At 28.4% G+C, this 19952-nt stretch overlaps 1 protein-coding gene across 3 annotated transcripts in view; it reads left to right on the top strand.

Moving 5' to 3' along the window:
* LOC142323935 (huntingtin-interacting protein 1-like) overlaps positions 1-19952 on the top strand; it is a 127991-nt gene that overhangs the window by 78620 nt on the left and 29419 nt on the right. For 2 of the 3 annotated variants that reach the window (XM_075364318.1, XM_075364319.1), the window contains exons 8-13: positions 31-115; positions 3712-3800; positions 5717-5800; positions 12966-13106; positions 17447-17603; positions 18004-18093. In XM_075364318.1, the coding sequence (XP_075220433.1) occupies positions 31-115; positions 3712-3800; positions 5717-5800; positions 12966-13106; positions 17447-17603; positions 18004-18093 (646 nt within the window). The remainder of the gene's footprint in view (positions 1-30; positions 116-3711; positions 3801-5716; positions 5801-12965; positions 13107-17446; positions 17604-18003; positions 18094-19952) is intronic. The other variant, XM_075364320.1, reaches the window with a different exon arrangement.

Below are 19952 nucleotides of genomic sequence, written 5' to 3'. Positions count from 1 at the left end.
GCTATTATTGATATATTTGTTTTATTTCAGGATAGTGAACTTGCTCAAGAAAAGTTATTGAAAGAAGATTTATTAATTCAAACAGAAGCTGCTGCTAGATGTGTAGATACTGAAAGTAAGAAAATTACTTTAAAATATGTTGATATTTTTTATTGATAGCTGTATCATATTTTTTATTATTTTTCTGTATGTGCAGTTATTGTTAGTAACTGCTAGTGTTTTATAATCAAACTCAGGAATTTATACTCTTATTGACATTTGTTATTTATTGTTTTCTGGTTAAAAACTCTGTTATGACTTGTTCTCATTCTAACTTGTATAGGATCATTTAAAGGCAAACTAACAGGTGTTTCAAAAAGAACCTTTGTTCTATGTTAATAAATTACTTATTCAACAATATTCAAATTACCTTTAATAACTTTATAATAGATGTTCAAAATGATTTCCTGTGATCCCGATGCAGATTTGTGTTAGAATTTACTGGCTGCAAATTCATAACATTTGTAGCCAGTTTTTATATTGCTCAGTAACATTTGAAATCTCACTTTCAATGTTAGCCTTCAATTCATCAGATGTGCGAGGATTGTTTTTAAAAACTACACTTTTTAAATACCCCAGAGGAAAAAGTCTGCTGGTGTAAGATCTGGGAATCTTGGGTGCCACAACCCTTTTAATATCAAACGGTGGCCAAAAAATTCCTGTAATATATCCAGCATTTCATGAGCAGTAATGATACGTTGCATTATCCTGCTGCTTGTTCTTGTAAATCTAACATAGCAATAAACTGTTTTAAGTTGAGATAAATCACATCATCTACAGATTTGTCAGAAAATTAAGACCCTATTACATGATGCTGGAAGATTGCACACCAAGCACCAATTTTACGTGCGTGCAATGGTCATTCACAAAGCATGTAAGGATTTTCAGCGCTCCATATTTGGCAGTTTTGGCTGTTAATGTAGCCGTCCCAAGTGAAACCATGTTTCATCATTAAATTAAACACAAAATTTCAATACCGTTGCCATCAACAAGATAACGAAACTAATGACAATACTGTAAATGTTTTCTGGTCTACTAAGCATGCAGTTGTAATTTTTTATCAGTTCTGAATGCTGTAGATATTGAAAGCCCAGCCTGTGAAGATAAATTTCTGAGTGATTTTCTGGATGAGCGAGTCAAACTTTCTTTCACATTCGCCAGAACTTCTACTGTTAAGTTATGGTCGACCTGTACTTTACGATCATGTACACTCCCAGTTTCATGAAATTTAATAATCAAAAGCGATATTGTCAACTTATTAGGAACCGAAGAATTGGGAAATTTTAGCCCAAACTTGTCTTTCACTCGTTCATAAGATTTATATGCACAATAAATCTCAATAATAAACGCATGTTCATCCTTGGAAAACAACGTAGTTAACACAATAGAGACAAATTTATACTGGTATAGCACTAGTGCATAAGAAGGATTTTCAGCTGTTAACCTTGAATACAGTATTGCCAACTGACATGTAGGGAGAAATAAAATTTACCTATGTGGTAACTTCTTCCTTCTTAATTTTAGGATTGTGTCCTTTTTGAAACAACCGTTATATAATTTTCATTATTACTTCTATTAGAAAGTAGTATCTTTTTGAAAAGGCATAGTCTGTTTGTAACTATTTAATATTAAATTTGCTTTGAAAAAAAAAATCTTTTACATTGTACATAAACATATCTGTGTTTCTTGGATAACAGAAGATGAGAAAATTCACACTTGATATAACATTTGTACTTAAAAAAGGTGATTGGTTTAAATTATTGAAAATGTTTAATATTACAGTATGAATCTTAAAAAAAAAAAAGGTGAGATGATAATGAGTAAGAGATGATAGTAAGATAGTAAGATGATGGTAATGATAGTAAGAGATGATAATAACTGTGTAAAATATGGTTGAATACTTGTTTGAGTAGAAAAAAATATGCTGTTGTAGTTCAAAAAAAAGTGGATAAAAAGCAAATGTTGCCAAGTGGAAGTACATCTTAAGCTATCTTGCTGGTAATTTACTATTCAGGCAGGACTCTCAAAAACATCAATTCACAGATTATAACAAGAAGAAAAAATGCCCCAAACAAGGAAAGGTTCGTATAGAAGTTTTACTTAGGAGATCCATATAGCATAGATTAGTGTTTTGTAGTTGGATCTTGAGGCAGTTTATGGAACACTTTAAACAAAACAGTAATAATTTTAGATGAGTGTAAATTTCCAGCTAGTGGCCTGAAGTATGAACCCCCAATTAGGCTATACAATAAAATAAAAAACAATCATGGTTTTCGTTTTCTTTTTTTTTTTGTTGAAAGTACATCATTTATAGTTTTTTCTTCGTTTCTGATCTTATATTTTTTTTAAATGTAATTTCAGTTGGATTTTTAGAATTTTTTTTAGTATATGCTACAATAATTAATATTTGAGATTATAAGTTAAGAGTTGTATGATCTTCAAAAGGTAATTGGTAAAAGTTGCTGAACATTTGTTCAAAATCAGAAGTCATACATAGAACTTCAATATGCTGATCACTAGATCATTTAGTTATTGATATTCTTTTTCTTTAGTACCATTCTCTTAACAAGCATTGGCTAACTTAACCTTGTCAAAAACCACTCAGAACTGTTCACCTGATGCCTGGCTATATCATTTCTTCATATTGCTTAACGTGACATCCTTCTTCCAGCCATCTTTCTACCTGTAATTTTACAGAATTCATTGCACAGTCTCCCAGCTGATCCTCAATACTTTTCTATAAACCCAGATTTCAAAACTAATTGCCTCATTGATGTGTCTAGAGCATCTAAGTAAGCTTCCATGCTACATAGAATCATGGAAAAGCTAAGCATTTTAATAATATTATTTTTAATGCTAATTTAAGGTTTTTATTGCAGAGAAAATTTTTTATTGTTATAAATGCTCATCTATTTTGTTCTATCCTACACATAATGTCAAGTGTATGGTTTATCTTTCCATTTATAAAATAACAAACTTGAATTCCATCCACTTCAGTCTAACATTACCCCTGTGTATAGTTTATTATCTCTTTTACCCTATCTACTTATTATGTATTGGTAATGATCTAAGAAACTGGTTTTAAATGTGAATATTGTGCCAAACTATTTTTTCTTCTAGATTTAATATAATCATGTGATTTTGTTTATTTGTTTCTACATCAGTATCATTTTTATATTGCTTCAAAATTTTTGTCATTATATTCCATTGTTTCAAAACTGAATTGATCCTCATATATTATATTCAAAAATAAACATCCCTCATAAAAAATTAAGAAGTAATTCCCTTATAAAATTTTTACAGAATTATAGTGTTTTTTCAAGAGTGTTATATCAATATTAATATTAATTATTATTTCCATTTATTCCCCTTCAGGAGAGCATGTAAACTTGAGCCAATCATGGCTTTACTTCCTTTTCCCTTATTTTTTCCCAAAACCTCTTCATCCATTCACTGTTTCTTCTTCCTCTCCTTTGTCTGTCTTCTTGCTATTGGTTTTTTTTTGCTCTTGTTCAATTTTCTTATTTCTAATTTAATTCCTAAACTTCCCTTCTGCCCATGATAATAATTTTGCATTGTGAGACACTACTCTTTTGTTATGACGATTCCATATAAGCCTGTATGCCCTTTGTGCCTTTTGCAGATATTTATATTTAAAAAAAATTGTTTCAGAAAAAGCAAAAGTATTAGATGAAAAGTTTCAAAAATTAAAAGAAGTTTATACACAGTTAAGAGAGGAACATATTCAGTTGCTTCGCCAGGTAAGTCTTATATATTATACACAGATTATTTGCTTATTTATTTGTAAATTTACTTATAAATTTAGTTTTACTTTTATGCCTTCACTTTGCGTTTAGGAATTAATTATCAGTAGATAATTTATCTTCAAAAATTATTTTTTGTTGCGTCTTTGTATTACTGATTTACTTTGTATTTACTGATTTATTTTTATTTAATTTTTTTTAAAGATTTTTTATTTATTTCTACATTTATATAGAAATTCTTTTGTAGAAATTTTGCAGTGTAATTTATTAGAATTATATCTTTACTGCACTAGATAATTGTTTTTTTACTAGTAAATCATTTTTATTAATATCACTTCCTTTATTTTGTGTAGTTTTACAAAGTCCCTTTTAATCTTGTATTGGTAAAATCCTTATCTATTTTATAATATTTAATCTTGTAGTTTGTGCTATGTTCTCTCTTTGATTTGTTTTTAGGTGAAATATTACAGTTCTTTATATTATAATGTTACATTAGAGTAGTGAGATGTTTAAAAGTCAAAATAAGGAGTGCCTAACAGTAAACATGTGTTCATTTTTGTCTAAAATATTTAAACAAATTTGTAATAAGTAATTTTTTAATATCTTATAATATTTTTTTTTTTAATCTTATTTTTTTTTAATATCTTAAGCACTCTAGAGTGCTTAAGAAATGTTTATTATATTTTGTTGGTAAGAGGTGGCTTTTATTATTAATATGATTGTATTAATTATACAAATGGATAGTGTTTTGTTTAAAAAAAAAATGAATTCATCCATTAGCATTTTATATTAATAAATTTAATAATTTTTCTTGTGTTGATAAAATTACTTGTAACATGTAATAATATATATGCATTTTAATATGTGTTCATGTAATATGCATTTAGTTTTAATATTGAATAGTGTGTTATATAAAAAAAAAGGTTTGTGCTGGTAATGTTAATTTTTTAAAATTATTTTTTACTCTAGTTTTCAATATAAATATTTTTTATATCAGTATACTAAAAACCTTTAATCTGTATTATTCTTTTCAGCTCTTTTGCATTTAGCTTTCAGTAATAAATAATGAACTGTATGCTTTTAGAATATAATTTTATTTATTTTCTAAAAAAATAGCTAAGTATTTTTTTTTTACCTATTTGTGTAATTAAGCATTTTTTAAATTTGACAAAACATCTTTATTTAATATTAAAAAATAAACACAGTTTGAAATTAGAATAAAAAGTTTTTGTTCACAAGATCTAGAAGTGTGCCACATGTCTAACGGTTGAGTATTTTGTGTAATTAGATATAATTAAACTGAAAAAAGTGAAGTAATTGGAAATGTAAGTAGCATTGAAAATTTTAAAACATGAGAAAATTGGCTTTGCTAAAAAAATCTCATTATAATGTACTTATGATTAAAATTCATGTTATTTATATTGGCAGTTATAATGCTCATTGTATTTACTTTAGAAGCTGCTTGGCTAATTTATTTTTTTAATTTATAGCATTTTTTATTTTATTATAAACATTTTTTTGTAATTAAAAAAAATTAAATACTCTCTCTCTCTCTCTCTCTCTCTCTCTCTCATATATATATATATATAAAATGTCAAATGCAATGAAAGCATTTGACATTTTATTAAAACTCACTCATAGCATATCTAAATTAGAAATTATATTTCCCAGGATAAATAATATATTTCAGCATTACATCATTACATTTATTGAGAAGATTAGTAAATATGTGTACAGTTTTAAATTTTGGAAATGGATAAAATTATGTTAATTATAAATTCATTCAGTTTCAGCCAGTTTTTTATACTTATATAAAATAAATATACCTCAAGTTTCTAATATTATTTTGAAAAAATAGTAAATTTCTTAATTTATTACTCATAGTTCCCCAAACAAGAGTTGTTTGTTTACAGAAAGCTGGAGTCGACAAAGCCCTTAGGGGCTCTGATAAAATGACCAAGTTCGCAAGGGCAGCCAACAATTTAATATTATCAATAGTAAGGCCTTAAAGATAAATAAAAATAAATTGCAATATATTTCGCTATCATCGCATGGGTAGAGGTGCCGGGCACTTCTTTTATTTGGGATTATGTCCAATCTTTTGTATATAATATTTACTTATATCGAATTCATTAATTTTGTTTCACAGCTCTTTATTTTGCTCTGCTTTATTAGAGAATTTGAATAAGCTTTCTTATTATTAAGGTTAGCATGTACAAATCACATTATAAAGTGTATATTGTCGACTTCATCTGTAAAGGGACTGGTATTTTTTGCTGGTAGTTTTTGTATTAGGACTTTTTTTTCACTATTGTTCTTCATTATGAATTAAAGCATAGTTCAAAGGTCTTTGAAAATGTTTAAAGTAACTTTGATTGAAAAGTTGTGAAGATGACCTTTAATACAGTTTAAAATTTCTAATGTAGATTTCTGTAAAAATAAAAGTAACTATGCACTTGATTAATGTGATGGATACACATAGTATTTATAGAATAGCATAGCACTTATATTTTCTGTTGAAATATTCCAACTTTTATGCAATGATCAGTTTTTTCTTTTTGGTAGCGTTGATTATAATCATCATCATTTGATATTGTGCCAGGTGTCTCCATTCATTTCTGTTCCAAGCCTTCTCCTTCATCCCCTTATAGTTTCCAATCTTCATTAACTTCAATCTTCTATTAACTTCATCCTTTATTTGTTTTTCCTTAAAGCTGCACTAGCCATCAACATTTCAGTTTTCCTAGCAACATGTCATAACCAGTTTCCTTTTCTTTTGTGTACTTCTTGCATAAATGTTTTCCTTTTTTAATCTTGTTCAATTACTTCATTCAATTACTTCCTCATTGATCACTTCATCTATCCATTTTACTTTCTCCATCCTTTTCCATATCCAATTTTAAAATGTCTCAGTCAGTCCTGTCCCTCTCACTCTTCCCTCTTCCTCATCATGTGTGCTTCACTTCCATACCACAACTTCATGCATAGCATTAGGTGAACCTGTTTCTTAAATAAAGTTCAGGCTGTAACACATTGTAATTTCCTCTTCTTACTGAAGACTTTTTTTGCAGTTGCTGACTTTCCTTTTATTTCCATTGTGCTATTCCAGTCGTCCTCTGTCATCATAGTCTTCAAATATCTGTAATATTTTACTTTTTCTATTCTTCCTTCATGTGTTCTTACCACTAAATCCTCTTTGTTTACTTCCATTACTTTGTTTTCTCTATATTTACTTTTATTTCATAAGTGAAGTGGATGTTTGTCATCAGCTAGAATTACCATATAATCAGTTAATCTTTTGCATGTTATTTTTTGTCTTAGTTATTCCTTCTTCTACTTCTGATATATTTCTTATCATATATTAAATGTAGATGTTGACAGTGTCGGTGAGGGGCAGCATCCTTGCCTAACATCTCACCAACCCAGTCAGTATATTTTTTGTTACTTTCACTGGTGCTGTTTGTCTCGGGTGCAATTTTTATTTAACTTTGTCTTTCCATTCTATTTTTTCCCTATTTAATAATCTCCATCATTTTCTCCCATTTTACTCCTTCAAATGCCTTCTCTAAATATATGAAACACAGATTCATTTCTATTTCTCTTTCCTGCAGCCAAACTGTTCAACTGTATTCCCCTGCTTTATAATTTACAGTTCAGTGTATATGATTATAATATACAGTTAAAAACTATTTTTAATTACCTAAGTGTTCTTATTAATTTTTTTTTGTGTTAGATTTTAGCTTATTAAATTATGAAGTTGCAATTAATGAAGTTGCAATTATTTATATTGGTCTGTTCTCATTTTTCATCTCTTCATAAAGAAGTATTTATGAATTAGAATTGGATCATGAATTAGATATCTGTCTAGAAACTGATTTTAAGTTCTGATTAATACCCTTCCTCTTTTTAATCATCCTTAGTCAGTTTGCAACATGTACTTGTTTCTAAAAAAAGTATACCAATCTCATGAAATATATTTATTGTTTGTTGAAAGATATAATGTTACAAAACTAACAAATTATTCTATTAAAAATAATAGTCCCCACCACAGTTACAAAAAAAAGATTATGCTAAGTTTCAAGAAAATATTGTATAATGGAAATGAATTTGGTTGGAATGAGGCAAATTTTAAACTCTGAACTTTATTCATTATATTTAATTTGGATTTAGAGATAGGAAGAAAATGGCTGTTATTATTTATTTATAAAAGTTGCAAATTATTATCAGACAGCCTTTCTTGATGGCTACCACCTTGAGAATGAATTAAAAGAAAGATTTTTTCTTTGAAGCCAATTGTGACCAAACTTCAAAAAATTTGGAAATGAAAAAAGAATGGGTAGCAGTTCAAATTTCAGTTGTATGATAATAAATAAAAAAAATCCTAGAAATGTTACACATGCTTATTGATTAATTTGTGCCTTATATGTTAAGAAATTATCTTTTTTGTAATTTTTTCTTTTTATTACTTTGGGATGTTACCTTAATGAACCATCTTGCCATTTTTTTCTTTGGAACCTTCTCCACTTGCTTACTCATAATCAAAACAATATTTCTTTTTGATGAAATCAATCCATTTATGCCTTGATGTTTTTCTTATTTCTTTCTATTTTATTGACTTCGGTATTTACATAAATAATAATAAATATAAATTAGCATAGCTAACATTTTGTTAAAACACGCGTGCGCGCTCACACACACACACACACACACACACACACACACACACACACACACACACACACACACACACACACACACACACACACACACACACACACACAGAGAGAGAGAGAGAGAGAGAGAGAGAGAGAGAGAGAGAGAGAGAGAGAGAGAGAGAGAGAGAGAGAGAGAGAGAGAGAGAGAGAGAGAGAGAGAGAGAGAGAGAGAGAGAGAGAGAGAGAGAGAGAGAGAGAGAGAGAGAGAGAGAGAGAGAGAGAGAGACAGATACACATACACACACACACACAGAGAGAGAGACAGATACACATACACACACACACACACAGAGACAGATACACACACACACACACACACAGACAGATACACACACACACACACACACACAGACAGATACACAAAATAAACAATTTTAAATTATTCACATTTAAATTATTTATTCTAGTTTACAGTATATTTAGAATTGATTCTTGTGAATTAAATTAACATAGCAGAGTTTTTTTTTTTAATTTATTTTAACTACATAGTTTTATTTTTTTATTCTTAACATGTAATCTGATTCATTGGTTTTATGTTTTGGCAATTATGGTTTTATTAATTTGACAGTAAAATCTATCGCATTTGTCACAAAAGAGTATCGTTTTGAAAAATAGTTTTCATTTTATGTTCAGAATTATTACTGTATTTTTAAATTTCATGAATTAATTTGATGTTATTTCCTAAAATGAAACTTTAAATTCTTATACTGTCAGTTCATAAAAGTACTTTACAACTTAATGTTGTGCATTAATTCTGCCTTGTAAACAAATTATTCTTCTTCTTGTATGCATAATCACTTCAAGCCATATCAGTTTAGGAACTGCTGTTTTCATATTTGTATTTCAGGTCTATTAGTTTAATTTTGACTGATTGCTTGATTAGAAGCAGGAATAAGAGGCTAATTTTATTCAGCTGCCAGTTTAGCAGCTATTGCTTTGGTTTTTTATGCATTCGCATACAGGAAACAAGTTCTTGAACATATTCATAGGAATAGAGGGTTGTTAGCCCACATACTATTTTAGTTTCAGATATATCTATATCACATTATCTAGTTTTTTAAATGAAACTAGAGGAATGTTAAGGGCTTTCTTTAAAAAAAAATATTGTTTAACATTTGTAAAAAATAAAATTTTAATAACGATGACCGTATTAAGCAGAATTAATTCATATCAATTTCTATTTCTCCATTACTATCATAACTCTGGATATCAGAGTGCATAAATAAATGAAATGCATGTCTTTTTAATGAAACTTTAACTTGTAATTTTTAACAGATGTAATATAGTTTGTATTTTTATGAATGCAAAGTAAAAATATATAACAAAAATAATATTGGTTCTGGTGAAACTTTAAACTGCATTTCTAACAATATGATGGTTCTACATTGTCAAAACATGATAATTCTACATCATGCTTCACCAAATATTCCAGGAACGTCTCGGAGAGTAGCATCCTAGAAATTGTAGATTGTGAAGTAAGGTTAAATTGCCACTAGCTGAAAATCATGTTAATAAATTGATTCCACCCAAAACTAAACTTATGAAAGTAATGGCTTATTGGATCTTTTTTTTGCTAATTGCTTGCTGCGTAATTACTACTTAATGTTGGCTTTTCTTTTCTTTTTTTTTTTGTAATTTGAATTGTAGCATTTATGTTAAGAAATATAATATTAATGGAAATATTACTTGCAAATCTGCTTCCATAAACTTTCTTCTTTCCTCTGGTGTCTTGTTTGTGATGAAGTATTTTATTACTTTTGTTAGATATTAATTTGTAAGTTTTACTTTTTGTAATATATTTTTTTCCTCAGGCTATGAATGAAAAACAAGTATGATTCATATACAATGCATGTATTGTTTTTTCTGTTAGAATATGTTTTTCTTCATTAGCCATAATTATGATAGGGTTAAGTGTTGCAGATAAAAAACTCTTATTAAAAAACACAATTTCTTTATAGTTTTACTTTGCTTTTTACTACAATTATTTCTGATGTACCACCGTACTGTAGTACAGTACAAGAGTACATACAATATTATTCTAAATTATTCACAATTGCCGAAAATTAATTTTAAATAATTTACATATTTATTTCCAGTATTCAAAGTTACAGAACATATTTTTTTTGCAATTGTTCAATAATGCTTCCTTTTTTGGCAGATGTCATGTCTGTAAGAAAATCATTTTAGATATGTATAAGCACAATCACATTTACATGTAATAGGCACTTGTGGATACATTGATATAGTTTATCAAGAGTTGTGAACGGATATTCACTAGTATTTTATATAATCCCATAGAGGAAACTCAACTCAATTAAACAGGCCTTACAATGGCTAAGCTATTGTCAGCTTGTTAAAAAAAGATTGTGTAACAGGAATGTGGTAAAATCACCTCTGTATGGTGTGACATCTTATTGGAATTAAGAAATTTTTGCCCAGTGGTCTTGCTGTTGCTGTGGCATGGGAAATTTTGACCTTGTGTATATAAGTAATACTAATTGCAGTTACCTCGTTAAAAAAAATAATAAAGTGGCCCATAAATTTTCTCAGAGTTAAGAGAAAAAATTGTTTGGTGAGTGTTGCGTTTGTTTTTGTTTATAGAGCTTTGTGATATTTTTTCTAAAATATTTTGTGATAGCAGTTTGTGATTGTGTTTCTTGAAACTACACATTTCTAGTAGTTCACACCATTGTAAGCTTCCATGTAAACTATAAACAGATAATGTATATGAAAATAATGTAATGTCATGAATTTTGAAGAACATCTAAAGAATATGTGTATATATTTGAAATCATTAATGACACTTAAGTAACTAATTTATTATTAAAAATTGACCTGTTACTCTAGATTTTGATTATACAGACCTATTTTGAATTTCCTAACTATTTTAATGTAAAAATAGCCAACCAGAGTAGAGAGATTAGAAAAATACTGTCTGTTATTTGATATAAGTAAAAAAACTATGATATTTGTATTGCATGCATCAAATGTAATCTCTTACAAAAAAATCTCTTAATACCAAAAAGTAGAAGTACTGTTTCATATCTATCCATATTGTGTCATTTTCTGTCTGGTAACATCTAATATTCAGTGTTTTAATATTTTTTATTTTGGTATGTGTGTACAAAAAAAAAAATAATATTGAGATAAGAGAAAAAAATATGGGAACTTTTCATGAACTAATTCTGGAAAAACTAAAGACAAGCGATAATATCATGCTGATTAATGTTAATAGATAAATGCATCAGTGCTCTGTGTCATTCTTTGAATGCCTTTAGACCAGATCCAGCAAATTAGGTAGAAACCTTTCAAACCAGTTTTCTGATAAGACACCGAGCTCCTGTTCAGTATTACTTATTTGTCTCATCACTAATCAGTTGAGACTTGTATTTACTCAAAGTTTCATTCACAAATAAATAAAGTAGTATTGTCATGAACTAAAGAGTAATCTCAAAAAGAGCAGTTATTTAGAGAAAGTTCAGTTTAATTATTAGTTTAAATAATTATATTTTTTTATATATTGTTGTTTCTTGTATATTTCTTATTCTGATAATAATTTTATCTGCAACAATACTTCTGAATTTTTGTTTGATTACTGTAGAGTGATGTACCTTCAAAAGTACAAATATGGTCAAACAACTCATTACTCACACTGTAAATAATTTTTTAAATGTATCGTTAAAGGTAACTTCTGCTTTTCCAGACTAAGGTGGTCCCAATTAATCCAGATAATTGCATTTTTATTAAAAGATTTCATCTTTTTACCAGTAAGTTTAATATCAAGAGATTCATTTGATATTTTAGTACCATTTGTGTTCTAAAACTTTTATTATATTCTTCAAACTACTGGTTCAGTTAGATTAATATTTGTGCCACTACATACATAAATATGTCACTGTCATTAGTAAACAACTCTTCTTTGTACTTTTTGATTGTCTTTAAGTAGTATTAATATTAAGATGATCTATATATTAATGTGTATTAATATTCACATCATCTATATTCAGATGCACGTTTTCATTAGGTAATTTATAATTTAATCTACGTGGCTTTGGCAGTTCATGTTAACTTTACACCTGCAAGTTTATTGTTAAAAATTCCAGCATAGTACATCCTAACATGCTCCTTTTATATTTTGGTTGTCTAGAAATGTATTGGAAATCTTTCATAAAGTACAAATGTAACAAAATTATCAACATTTTTAATTTGATCTATTTTCCAATTTGAAATATTATCTGAGAAAGTAAAAAAAATTGTTTGTATAAATTTTTCTTCCAAGAAGTCACTGAAATTTTTTCATTAATATGACTTAATGACTTAATTAATTGATCCATCATCAATTTTTTATACTGCTTTACATTTATGAATAGGAAATATATGACATGTAATTATAAAAGAAATCATTGCCAGTGATTGTTAAATTTTTTCTTTTTGCTCTTATTAACAGAAAGCAGATGTTGATAAACAGTTAACAAATGTCCATATACTAGAGCAAGAAGAAGCAAGTAAAAAAACTCGTTTAGAAGAAGTTCTAGAGGAATTAGCTAATTTACAAGCATCAGCTGATGCTGCATCAGAACAAAATCAGGTATTTTTTAATTTAATTGGATTTAATTGGATTGGACAGCTTTAAACATTGGAGTTAATGTTAACATTTTAAATTATATACCATGATTTTGGTGTACTGCATTTTTTTCTCCTACCTTGAACAGAAATATTCTTGTAAATATATATACACTAAATTTTGATTATTCTATTGTTAAATTTTTTTATGGGATCAAAACATTAGCTAAATTTGTTTTTGTTTTTCCTACATTACGTGGTGTATTTAAAAAAAATCAATCGCTTAGTTAAGAGATTATATAAGCTAATAACTGAATTAGTAAGTGTATTTAAAGTATGCTTCATTACTGTTTAAAATAATTTTTTAATTATCGCATTAGATGACAAAAAAACTAAATGAATCTATTAATCTTTGTGATTAGATTTGCTTCTTTTATTGATGTAAACAGTAAGTATGTGTAATTGTTAATCTTTGTGATTAGATTTGCTTCTTTTATTGATGTAAACAGTAAGTATGTGTAATTGTAGCTTTGTGTGTGACTAGTTTAATTTCTTCTATTAGTTGTTTTTATTCATGTTATCCTTATTTCTGTTATTTGGTGTTTCTACTCTTTCCAGTTTTTATCTATTATCTATCTTAAATCATCAGTCAAAATCCAAATTAAAAAAAATGTTCTTACATATTTGTTTAATGTTTTATTTTTATGATTCTTGTTTCCCTGTAATATTTAACTAAAATACATCTACAATGAGTAAATCATGAAAAAATCTTCCTGCGAGTTTGAGGAAGAATTCAAAACTGCCGTTATATTCAGTTCCTATACATTTCCTTCATTTTGTCTTTTTTTCACCCTCTACTTGTTTCATTAAATCTTTTGATAGGTTTGTTCTCAAAAGTAGTGTCTCTTCATTGGCCTTAGTTCTCTAGCCAATATAAAAAAACTATTGGTTTAGAACTGTAACATATACATTCTTAATTCTGTCTCCTTTGTTAATAAACAAAGGAGAAGTAGTTACCTCCGGAGGTAGTTACCGGAGGTAGTTACCTCCGGTAACTACCTCCGGTAACTACCGTTCAGATAATACTTCAGAGGATGAATGAGGATGATATGTATGAGTGTAAATGAAGTGTAGTCTTGTACATTCTCAGTTCGACCATTTCTGAGATGTGTGGTTAATTGAAACCCAACCACCAAAGAACACCGATATCCACGATCTAGTATTCAAGTCCGCGTAAAAATAACTGGCTTTACTAGGACTTGAACGCTTCCAAATCAGCTGATTTGGGAAGACACGTTCACCACTAGACCAACCCCCGGTGGGTTAATAAACAGTCACTAGGTTGCAAAATAGTCACTAAAATGTATCATACCTAGAAGGATTGGATCTCTCTTCACTGTTAAAATAAAACTTTCAAGGAAAACTGTTTCCTCAAATTTATATAATTCAACTTATTTTCTAAATTTAATTTACTTATTTAAAAAAAAAAAAAATATTCTTTAAAATACAACCCACTGTCAGTTTAATCCTTATTGATCATTCAAAAGTTCGGAAAGTAACTTCTGGCTATATATTGTTGTTGAATGGCTTCAATATTTTGTGGCACCTCAAAACCATATGGTAGCCCTGAGAAGGGTTGTTTGAGGTTTCTGGAGTGGTGGCTCTCAATAGGGCTATTTTTGCATTAGCTCTGAGAAGAACTGTTGGGTCTGGAAGCTGGTCTCAGTGAGTTGGGTAATTGCGGCTTGTCTATTGAAATTGGGCCGAGCTTTTCCTCAGTAATAGTTGGGTCCCTACTACAGCATGGGAGTGGGGGGAAATTCAGAGATGGTGAATCTTCGATTTTCATGCAATTTTTTTGTTAATTTCACTGACGAAATCACCACTCACAACAGAAAGCCTACCACTCTTCTTTTTTTCATGGATGTTTGTCTTTACATTTTTAAAAAATCAGACTCATTTCCTTACTACACCGTCATAATGTTTGGGCCATACCCACTACACAGCTGAGTATGGATGTCTGCTGCCAAAACATTCTGTGCCCAAAGAAATCTTATGGCAGCACGCATATTGTATTTCACAGGATTTTCTATTGCAGCCCTCATTTTTTTAGATTATAACAAGTAAATGGGCTAAAGAACACGGCTCATACTGACACAGCTGGAAATGTACTGATTCAGAGAGTACACCGATGTGTCAGTGGCGGTGCCACTAATACTACTATTAGCGCTATGCTACAATGGAGGTTACTTTCTGAACCGTCATTGTATAAGTGAATGTTTATACAAAATAATACATAGAAGTTATAATTTTTGTATAAAGGTATGTTTCTTCTAAGTTTTATGTATATAATATATTGCTAGATATTTCTCCTTGAAATACAATCTTTTAAAATATTGTTTTATGTCTTAATTTAGTGTGGAAATCTTATAAAAGTGATTAAATGTAGTCTAAAATCAAAATGTATCAAGCTGACTTTAAAAGTTTATTCTTTGAAAAGTTTTATAAATTTGTTATAAAATCCTGATTGATTTTAATATCTTCCCTTTTACAAGAATTAAAATTTTGATAGCAATATGCACTTTTCAGCATTGCATTATTTGTTATCTATTAAGGCAAGAAATTAAAAATTAAACGTAATTGTGTCCATTAATATATGAAAATCTTTGAAAAACCATTGAAAAAATTGACCAAAATTTAGCCAAACTTAATTATTTTTAGTTAATTTAATAAATGTATGATTTAAAAAAAAATCATCTAAAATTAGATACAGTTTTTTTAATTTGAATTTTTTTTCTCTTGCATGGCAGCTTCATAAAGATGTAAGTATGTCTTTGTGTAATCGTATAAAAAAATTATAGAAGTAAAACTAAAATTTCAGTATTCTTAAATAATTGTAATTTTTGTGAAGATTTTGATGTTTGTTAATTATTACATTTAAGAGTTATAATGATAGATTGATATTTCAGAAGTCTTTGGATATCTGTTTTAGCCATGTTGAGTTGGTTCCTATAATCTTTTCTTGTAGTGTGAGTACGTACAGTTTGTTAATACTCTTATTCCTGAATGGGCATATTGTAATAAGTTGTGACGTACAATCTTGCAACAGAATAATGCTACGAAAGTAATATTGAAGAATTGAGAGCATTATAATTAATAGGAAATCACACTAAAGATTCAGTGATAACCATTCTGTGTTAATTATTCAGTTTGAATTTTTGTTTTTAAAGTGCTTCTCAATAAGGACTGTAAGTTTCATTATTAAATCTACAAATTATTTACTATTATAATTATTAATATTAGTTGAAGAATTTTTAATTTTAAATGGTTCCTGTGAATGAAAAAGTAGTAGTGTTAGAAAATTAACACAATACAATATCTGGAATTCAATTTATATTTTGTATTAATAAATTTCACAATAAACAGAATTTATGAAAATATAAGTACAAATATAGTCTGATCATACAGTGTATGTTGTACAAACGTTAATAAACATTTTTATTTTCATTTTGTTTTTTTTTTTTTTAGAAAAATAAAATTCTAAAACAGTGGTTTTGATAAATGTTATATTAAGAGGTGATGGATGAAAATATTATGTTATATTAATTAAAGAAACATATGTATGTTAAGTTCATAATCAAAAGGGTTGTAGGTGACCTGATAGCAAGAAATGAGGATTAGTAAGAAAAATGAGTAGTAGAATTCCTACTAATCATTTCCATTCCCTTCATTAACTTTTTTACTCATGCGAAATATACATTTGCATAATAAATTTTTATAATGAAAAATTTTCATTTTTCATAAAATAAATGGAAAAAAAAAAATATTATGAACAAATTTCATTTTTCATAATATTTATTTTTTAAATAACATTTTCATATATCACTGTATTTATAAATGATAATTGAACTTCTTAATAAATCTATTAAAACCACTATTTTAGCATTTTATTTTTCTGAAAAAAATTATATATGTTTCCAATTCAACTCAAGTGCAGATGTACAACTGTACAAGTGATACTTCTCCTCTGTTCTCCATAGGGCTTTATAGTGAGCGTCAATAGTCTTGCAGAAAGCAATTCTGCTGACTAGTGTATCTGGTAATCAAATTCTGTAAAAATGTAATGCATTATAGCTGTAAAAATGACTTGAGAGGTATTGTAAAGCAACAAATCAGTTGTCACTTCTGCTAAGAAACTGTGCATAGTGTACACAGTATGGGTTAATTAAATCTGTGGACTGTAAATAAAGTTAGTTTAGTTTGTAATATTAGATTTTTGTAGGTAAATGATATATGTTTTATGTTTTTGTTAATTTAAGGAGCAGATAGTAAATCATAATCCCTTTTTAATTTTTTTTTTTTTAGGCATTAGCATCAAAGGTTGAATGGGTTGAAAAAGAAAAAGCTCATGTAGAAAGTGAATTACAAGACCTTCTTGTTCAGAAAGAAGAAATTGAATCAAGACTAAAGACTACAGAAGAACAATTGAATAATTTTAAACAATTATATGATGAAGCCTTTGGTATGTTATTAATTCAGCGACACATTTTTGTAGTTTTAATTCCTCAAGCTCATTAACATTATAAATACAAACTATTTGGTTGCAGTTTTTCATTCTACTTTATTAATTTTTTAATTTTCTACTGACATAATAGACTTATAATAGACTGGAAAACTGCACTGAAGTTTTTTAAGTTCAGCAGTCTATAAGAACTAGTTCATTAAACATGGTCAGTTGTTGGGATTTAATCTATGAACTTACTTCCCTTCAATCTGAATGAAGTTGTTCCCTTAAGTATCTAGATTTTGTGAAACCATCTAGTTATAAATGATGCATCTCTGCTTGGGACTCGTTAATTTTATTTCTTTCTGGCATATCTACACAATTTTTTTTATACATTTCTATTTCTATTTTCTTACAGAACAATGCTGTGATGAAGCAGAAAGAATAGTTAAACATGCCATTGAAGAAGTTGACAATCCTGCATTATCATCTGCAACATGTACTTCTGGTAAGATTAAAATTTTGAAGATTGTTTTAAAATATACATTGATAATTTTGTCTCCATAAAAAATAAGGTAGTTTTTTTCTTTAAAGGGAAAAATAAAATGATTCTAAATAATTGTATTTTTCTTGAAGATCATAATTTGTTTTTTCTGATTTATGTATTTCATTTAGAATATTTGATGTATTACGTTGATTGATGTAGAGTGAAAATTTTTCCATAAGTTGTATGACTTGACAGGAATATACTTAAAAATAATTTAATAATTTTTTTGAATAAAAAAATTAGTAATTTAGTAAATAGTAATAGTAGTAAAAATAGTAATAGTAGTAATTAGTAACAAGTAAAAACAACTATTAAAACAAGATTGATATTACATAATTTTAATTTAAAAAAATTCCAATAAAAGAAAGCATATGCTTAGCTCAAATAACTATTTTGTAATAATTTAAAATAAAATATTAGTGAATATTATTTATAAAAGCCAATTCAAGACTTACTGTATGTTTTCATTATTTTAAATTTAAAAATGATAAAACCAAATAAAAATTAGGCCAAGCTTACTTGATATTTTACCTAAAATACAGCTTTTTTAAATGCTACGATTAAAATTTGACTAGCTTTCTGAATGAGCAACTCATGGTAAGATATGCTAAACAATCACCTCCCAAAAAAACTAAATCTTATTGTTTCTTTCTACCTTGGATTTTGGCAAAACATGTGATCTTAGCCTAATTTTTATTATTTTTTTTCTTGTCTTCAGTCATTTGACTGGTTTGATGCAGCTCTCCAAGATTCCCTATCTAGTGCTAGTCGTTTCATTTCAGTATACCCTCTACATCCTACATCCCTAACAATTTGTTTTACATATTCCAAACGTGGCCTGCCTACACAATTTTTCCCTTCTACCTGTCCTTCCAAAATTAAAGCGACTATTCCAGGATGCCTTAGTATGTGGCCTATAAGTCTGTCTCTTCTTTTAACTATATTTTTCCAGATGGTTCTTTCTTCATCTATTTGCCGCAATACCTCCTCATTTGTCACTTTATCCACCCATCTGATTTTTAACATTCTCCTATAGCACCACATTTCAAAAGCTTCTAACCTTTTCTTCTCAGATACTCCGATTGTCCAAGTTTCACTTCCATATAAAGCGACACTCCAAACATACACTTTCAAAAATCTTTTCCTGACATTTAAATTAATTTTTGATGTAAACAGCTTATATTTCTTACTGAAGGCTCGTTTAGCTTGTGCTATTCGGCATTTTATATCGCTCCTGCTTCGTCCATCTTTAGTAATTCTACTTCCCAAATAACAAAATTCTTCTACCTCCATAATCTTTTCTCCTCCTATTTTCACATTCAGTGGTCCATCTTTGTTATTTCTACTACATTTCATTACTTTTGTTTTGTTCTTGTTTATTTTCATGCAATAGTTCTTGCGTAGGACTTCATCTATGCCGTTCATTGTTTCTTCTAAATCCTTTTTATTCTCGGCTAGAATTACTATATCATCAGCAAATCGTAGCATCTTTATCTTTTCACCTTGTACTGTTACTCCGAATCTAAATTGTTCTTTAACATCATTAACTGCTAGTTCCATGTAAAGATTAAAAAGTAACGGAGATAGAGAACATCCTTGTCGGACTCCCTTTCTTATTATGGCTTCTTTCTTATGTTCTTCAATTGCTACTGTTGCTGTTTGGTTCCTGTACATGTTAGCAATTGTTCTTCTATCTCTGTATTTGAACCCTAATTTTTTTAAAATGCTGAACATTTTATTCCAGTCTACGTTATCGAATGCCTTTTCTAGGTCTATAAACGCCAAGTATGTTGGTTTGTTTTTCTTTAATCTTCCTTCTA

The sequence above is a fragment of the Lycorma delicatula genome, chromosome 4 (assembly GCF_047948215.1).
Source record: "Lycorma delicatula isolate Av1 chromosome 4, ASM4794821v1, whole genome shotgun sequence".
Lineage (NCBI taxonomy): Eukaryota > Metazoa > Arthropoda > Insecta > Hemiptera > Fulgoridae > Lycorma > Lycorma delicatula.
Note: the sequence above shows the minus strand (reverse complement) of the source record. Positions and strands in the feature narration are given on the sequence as shown.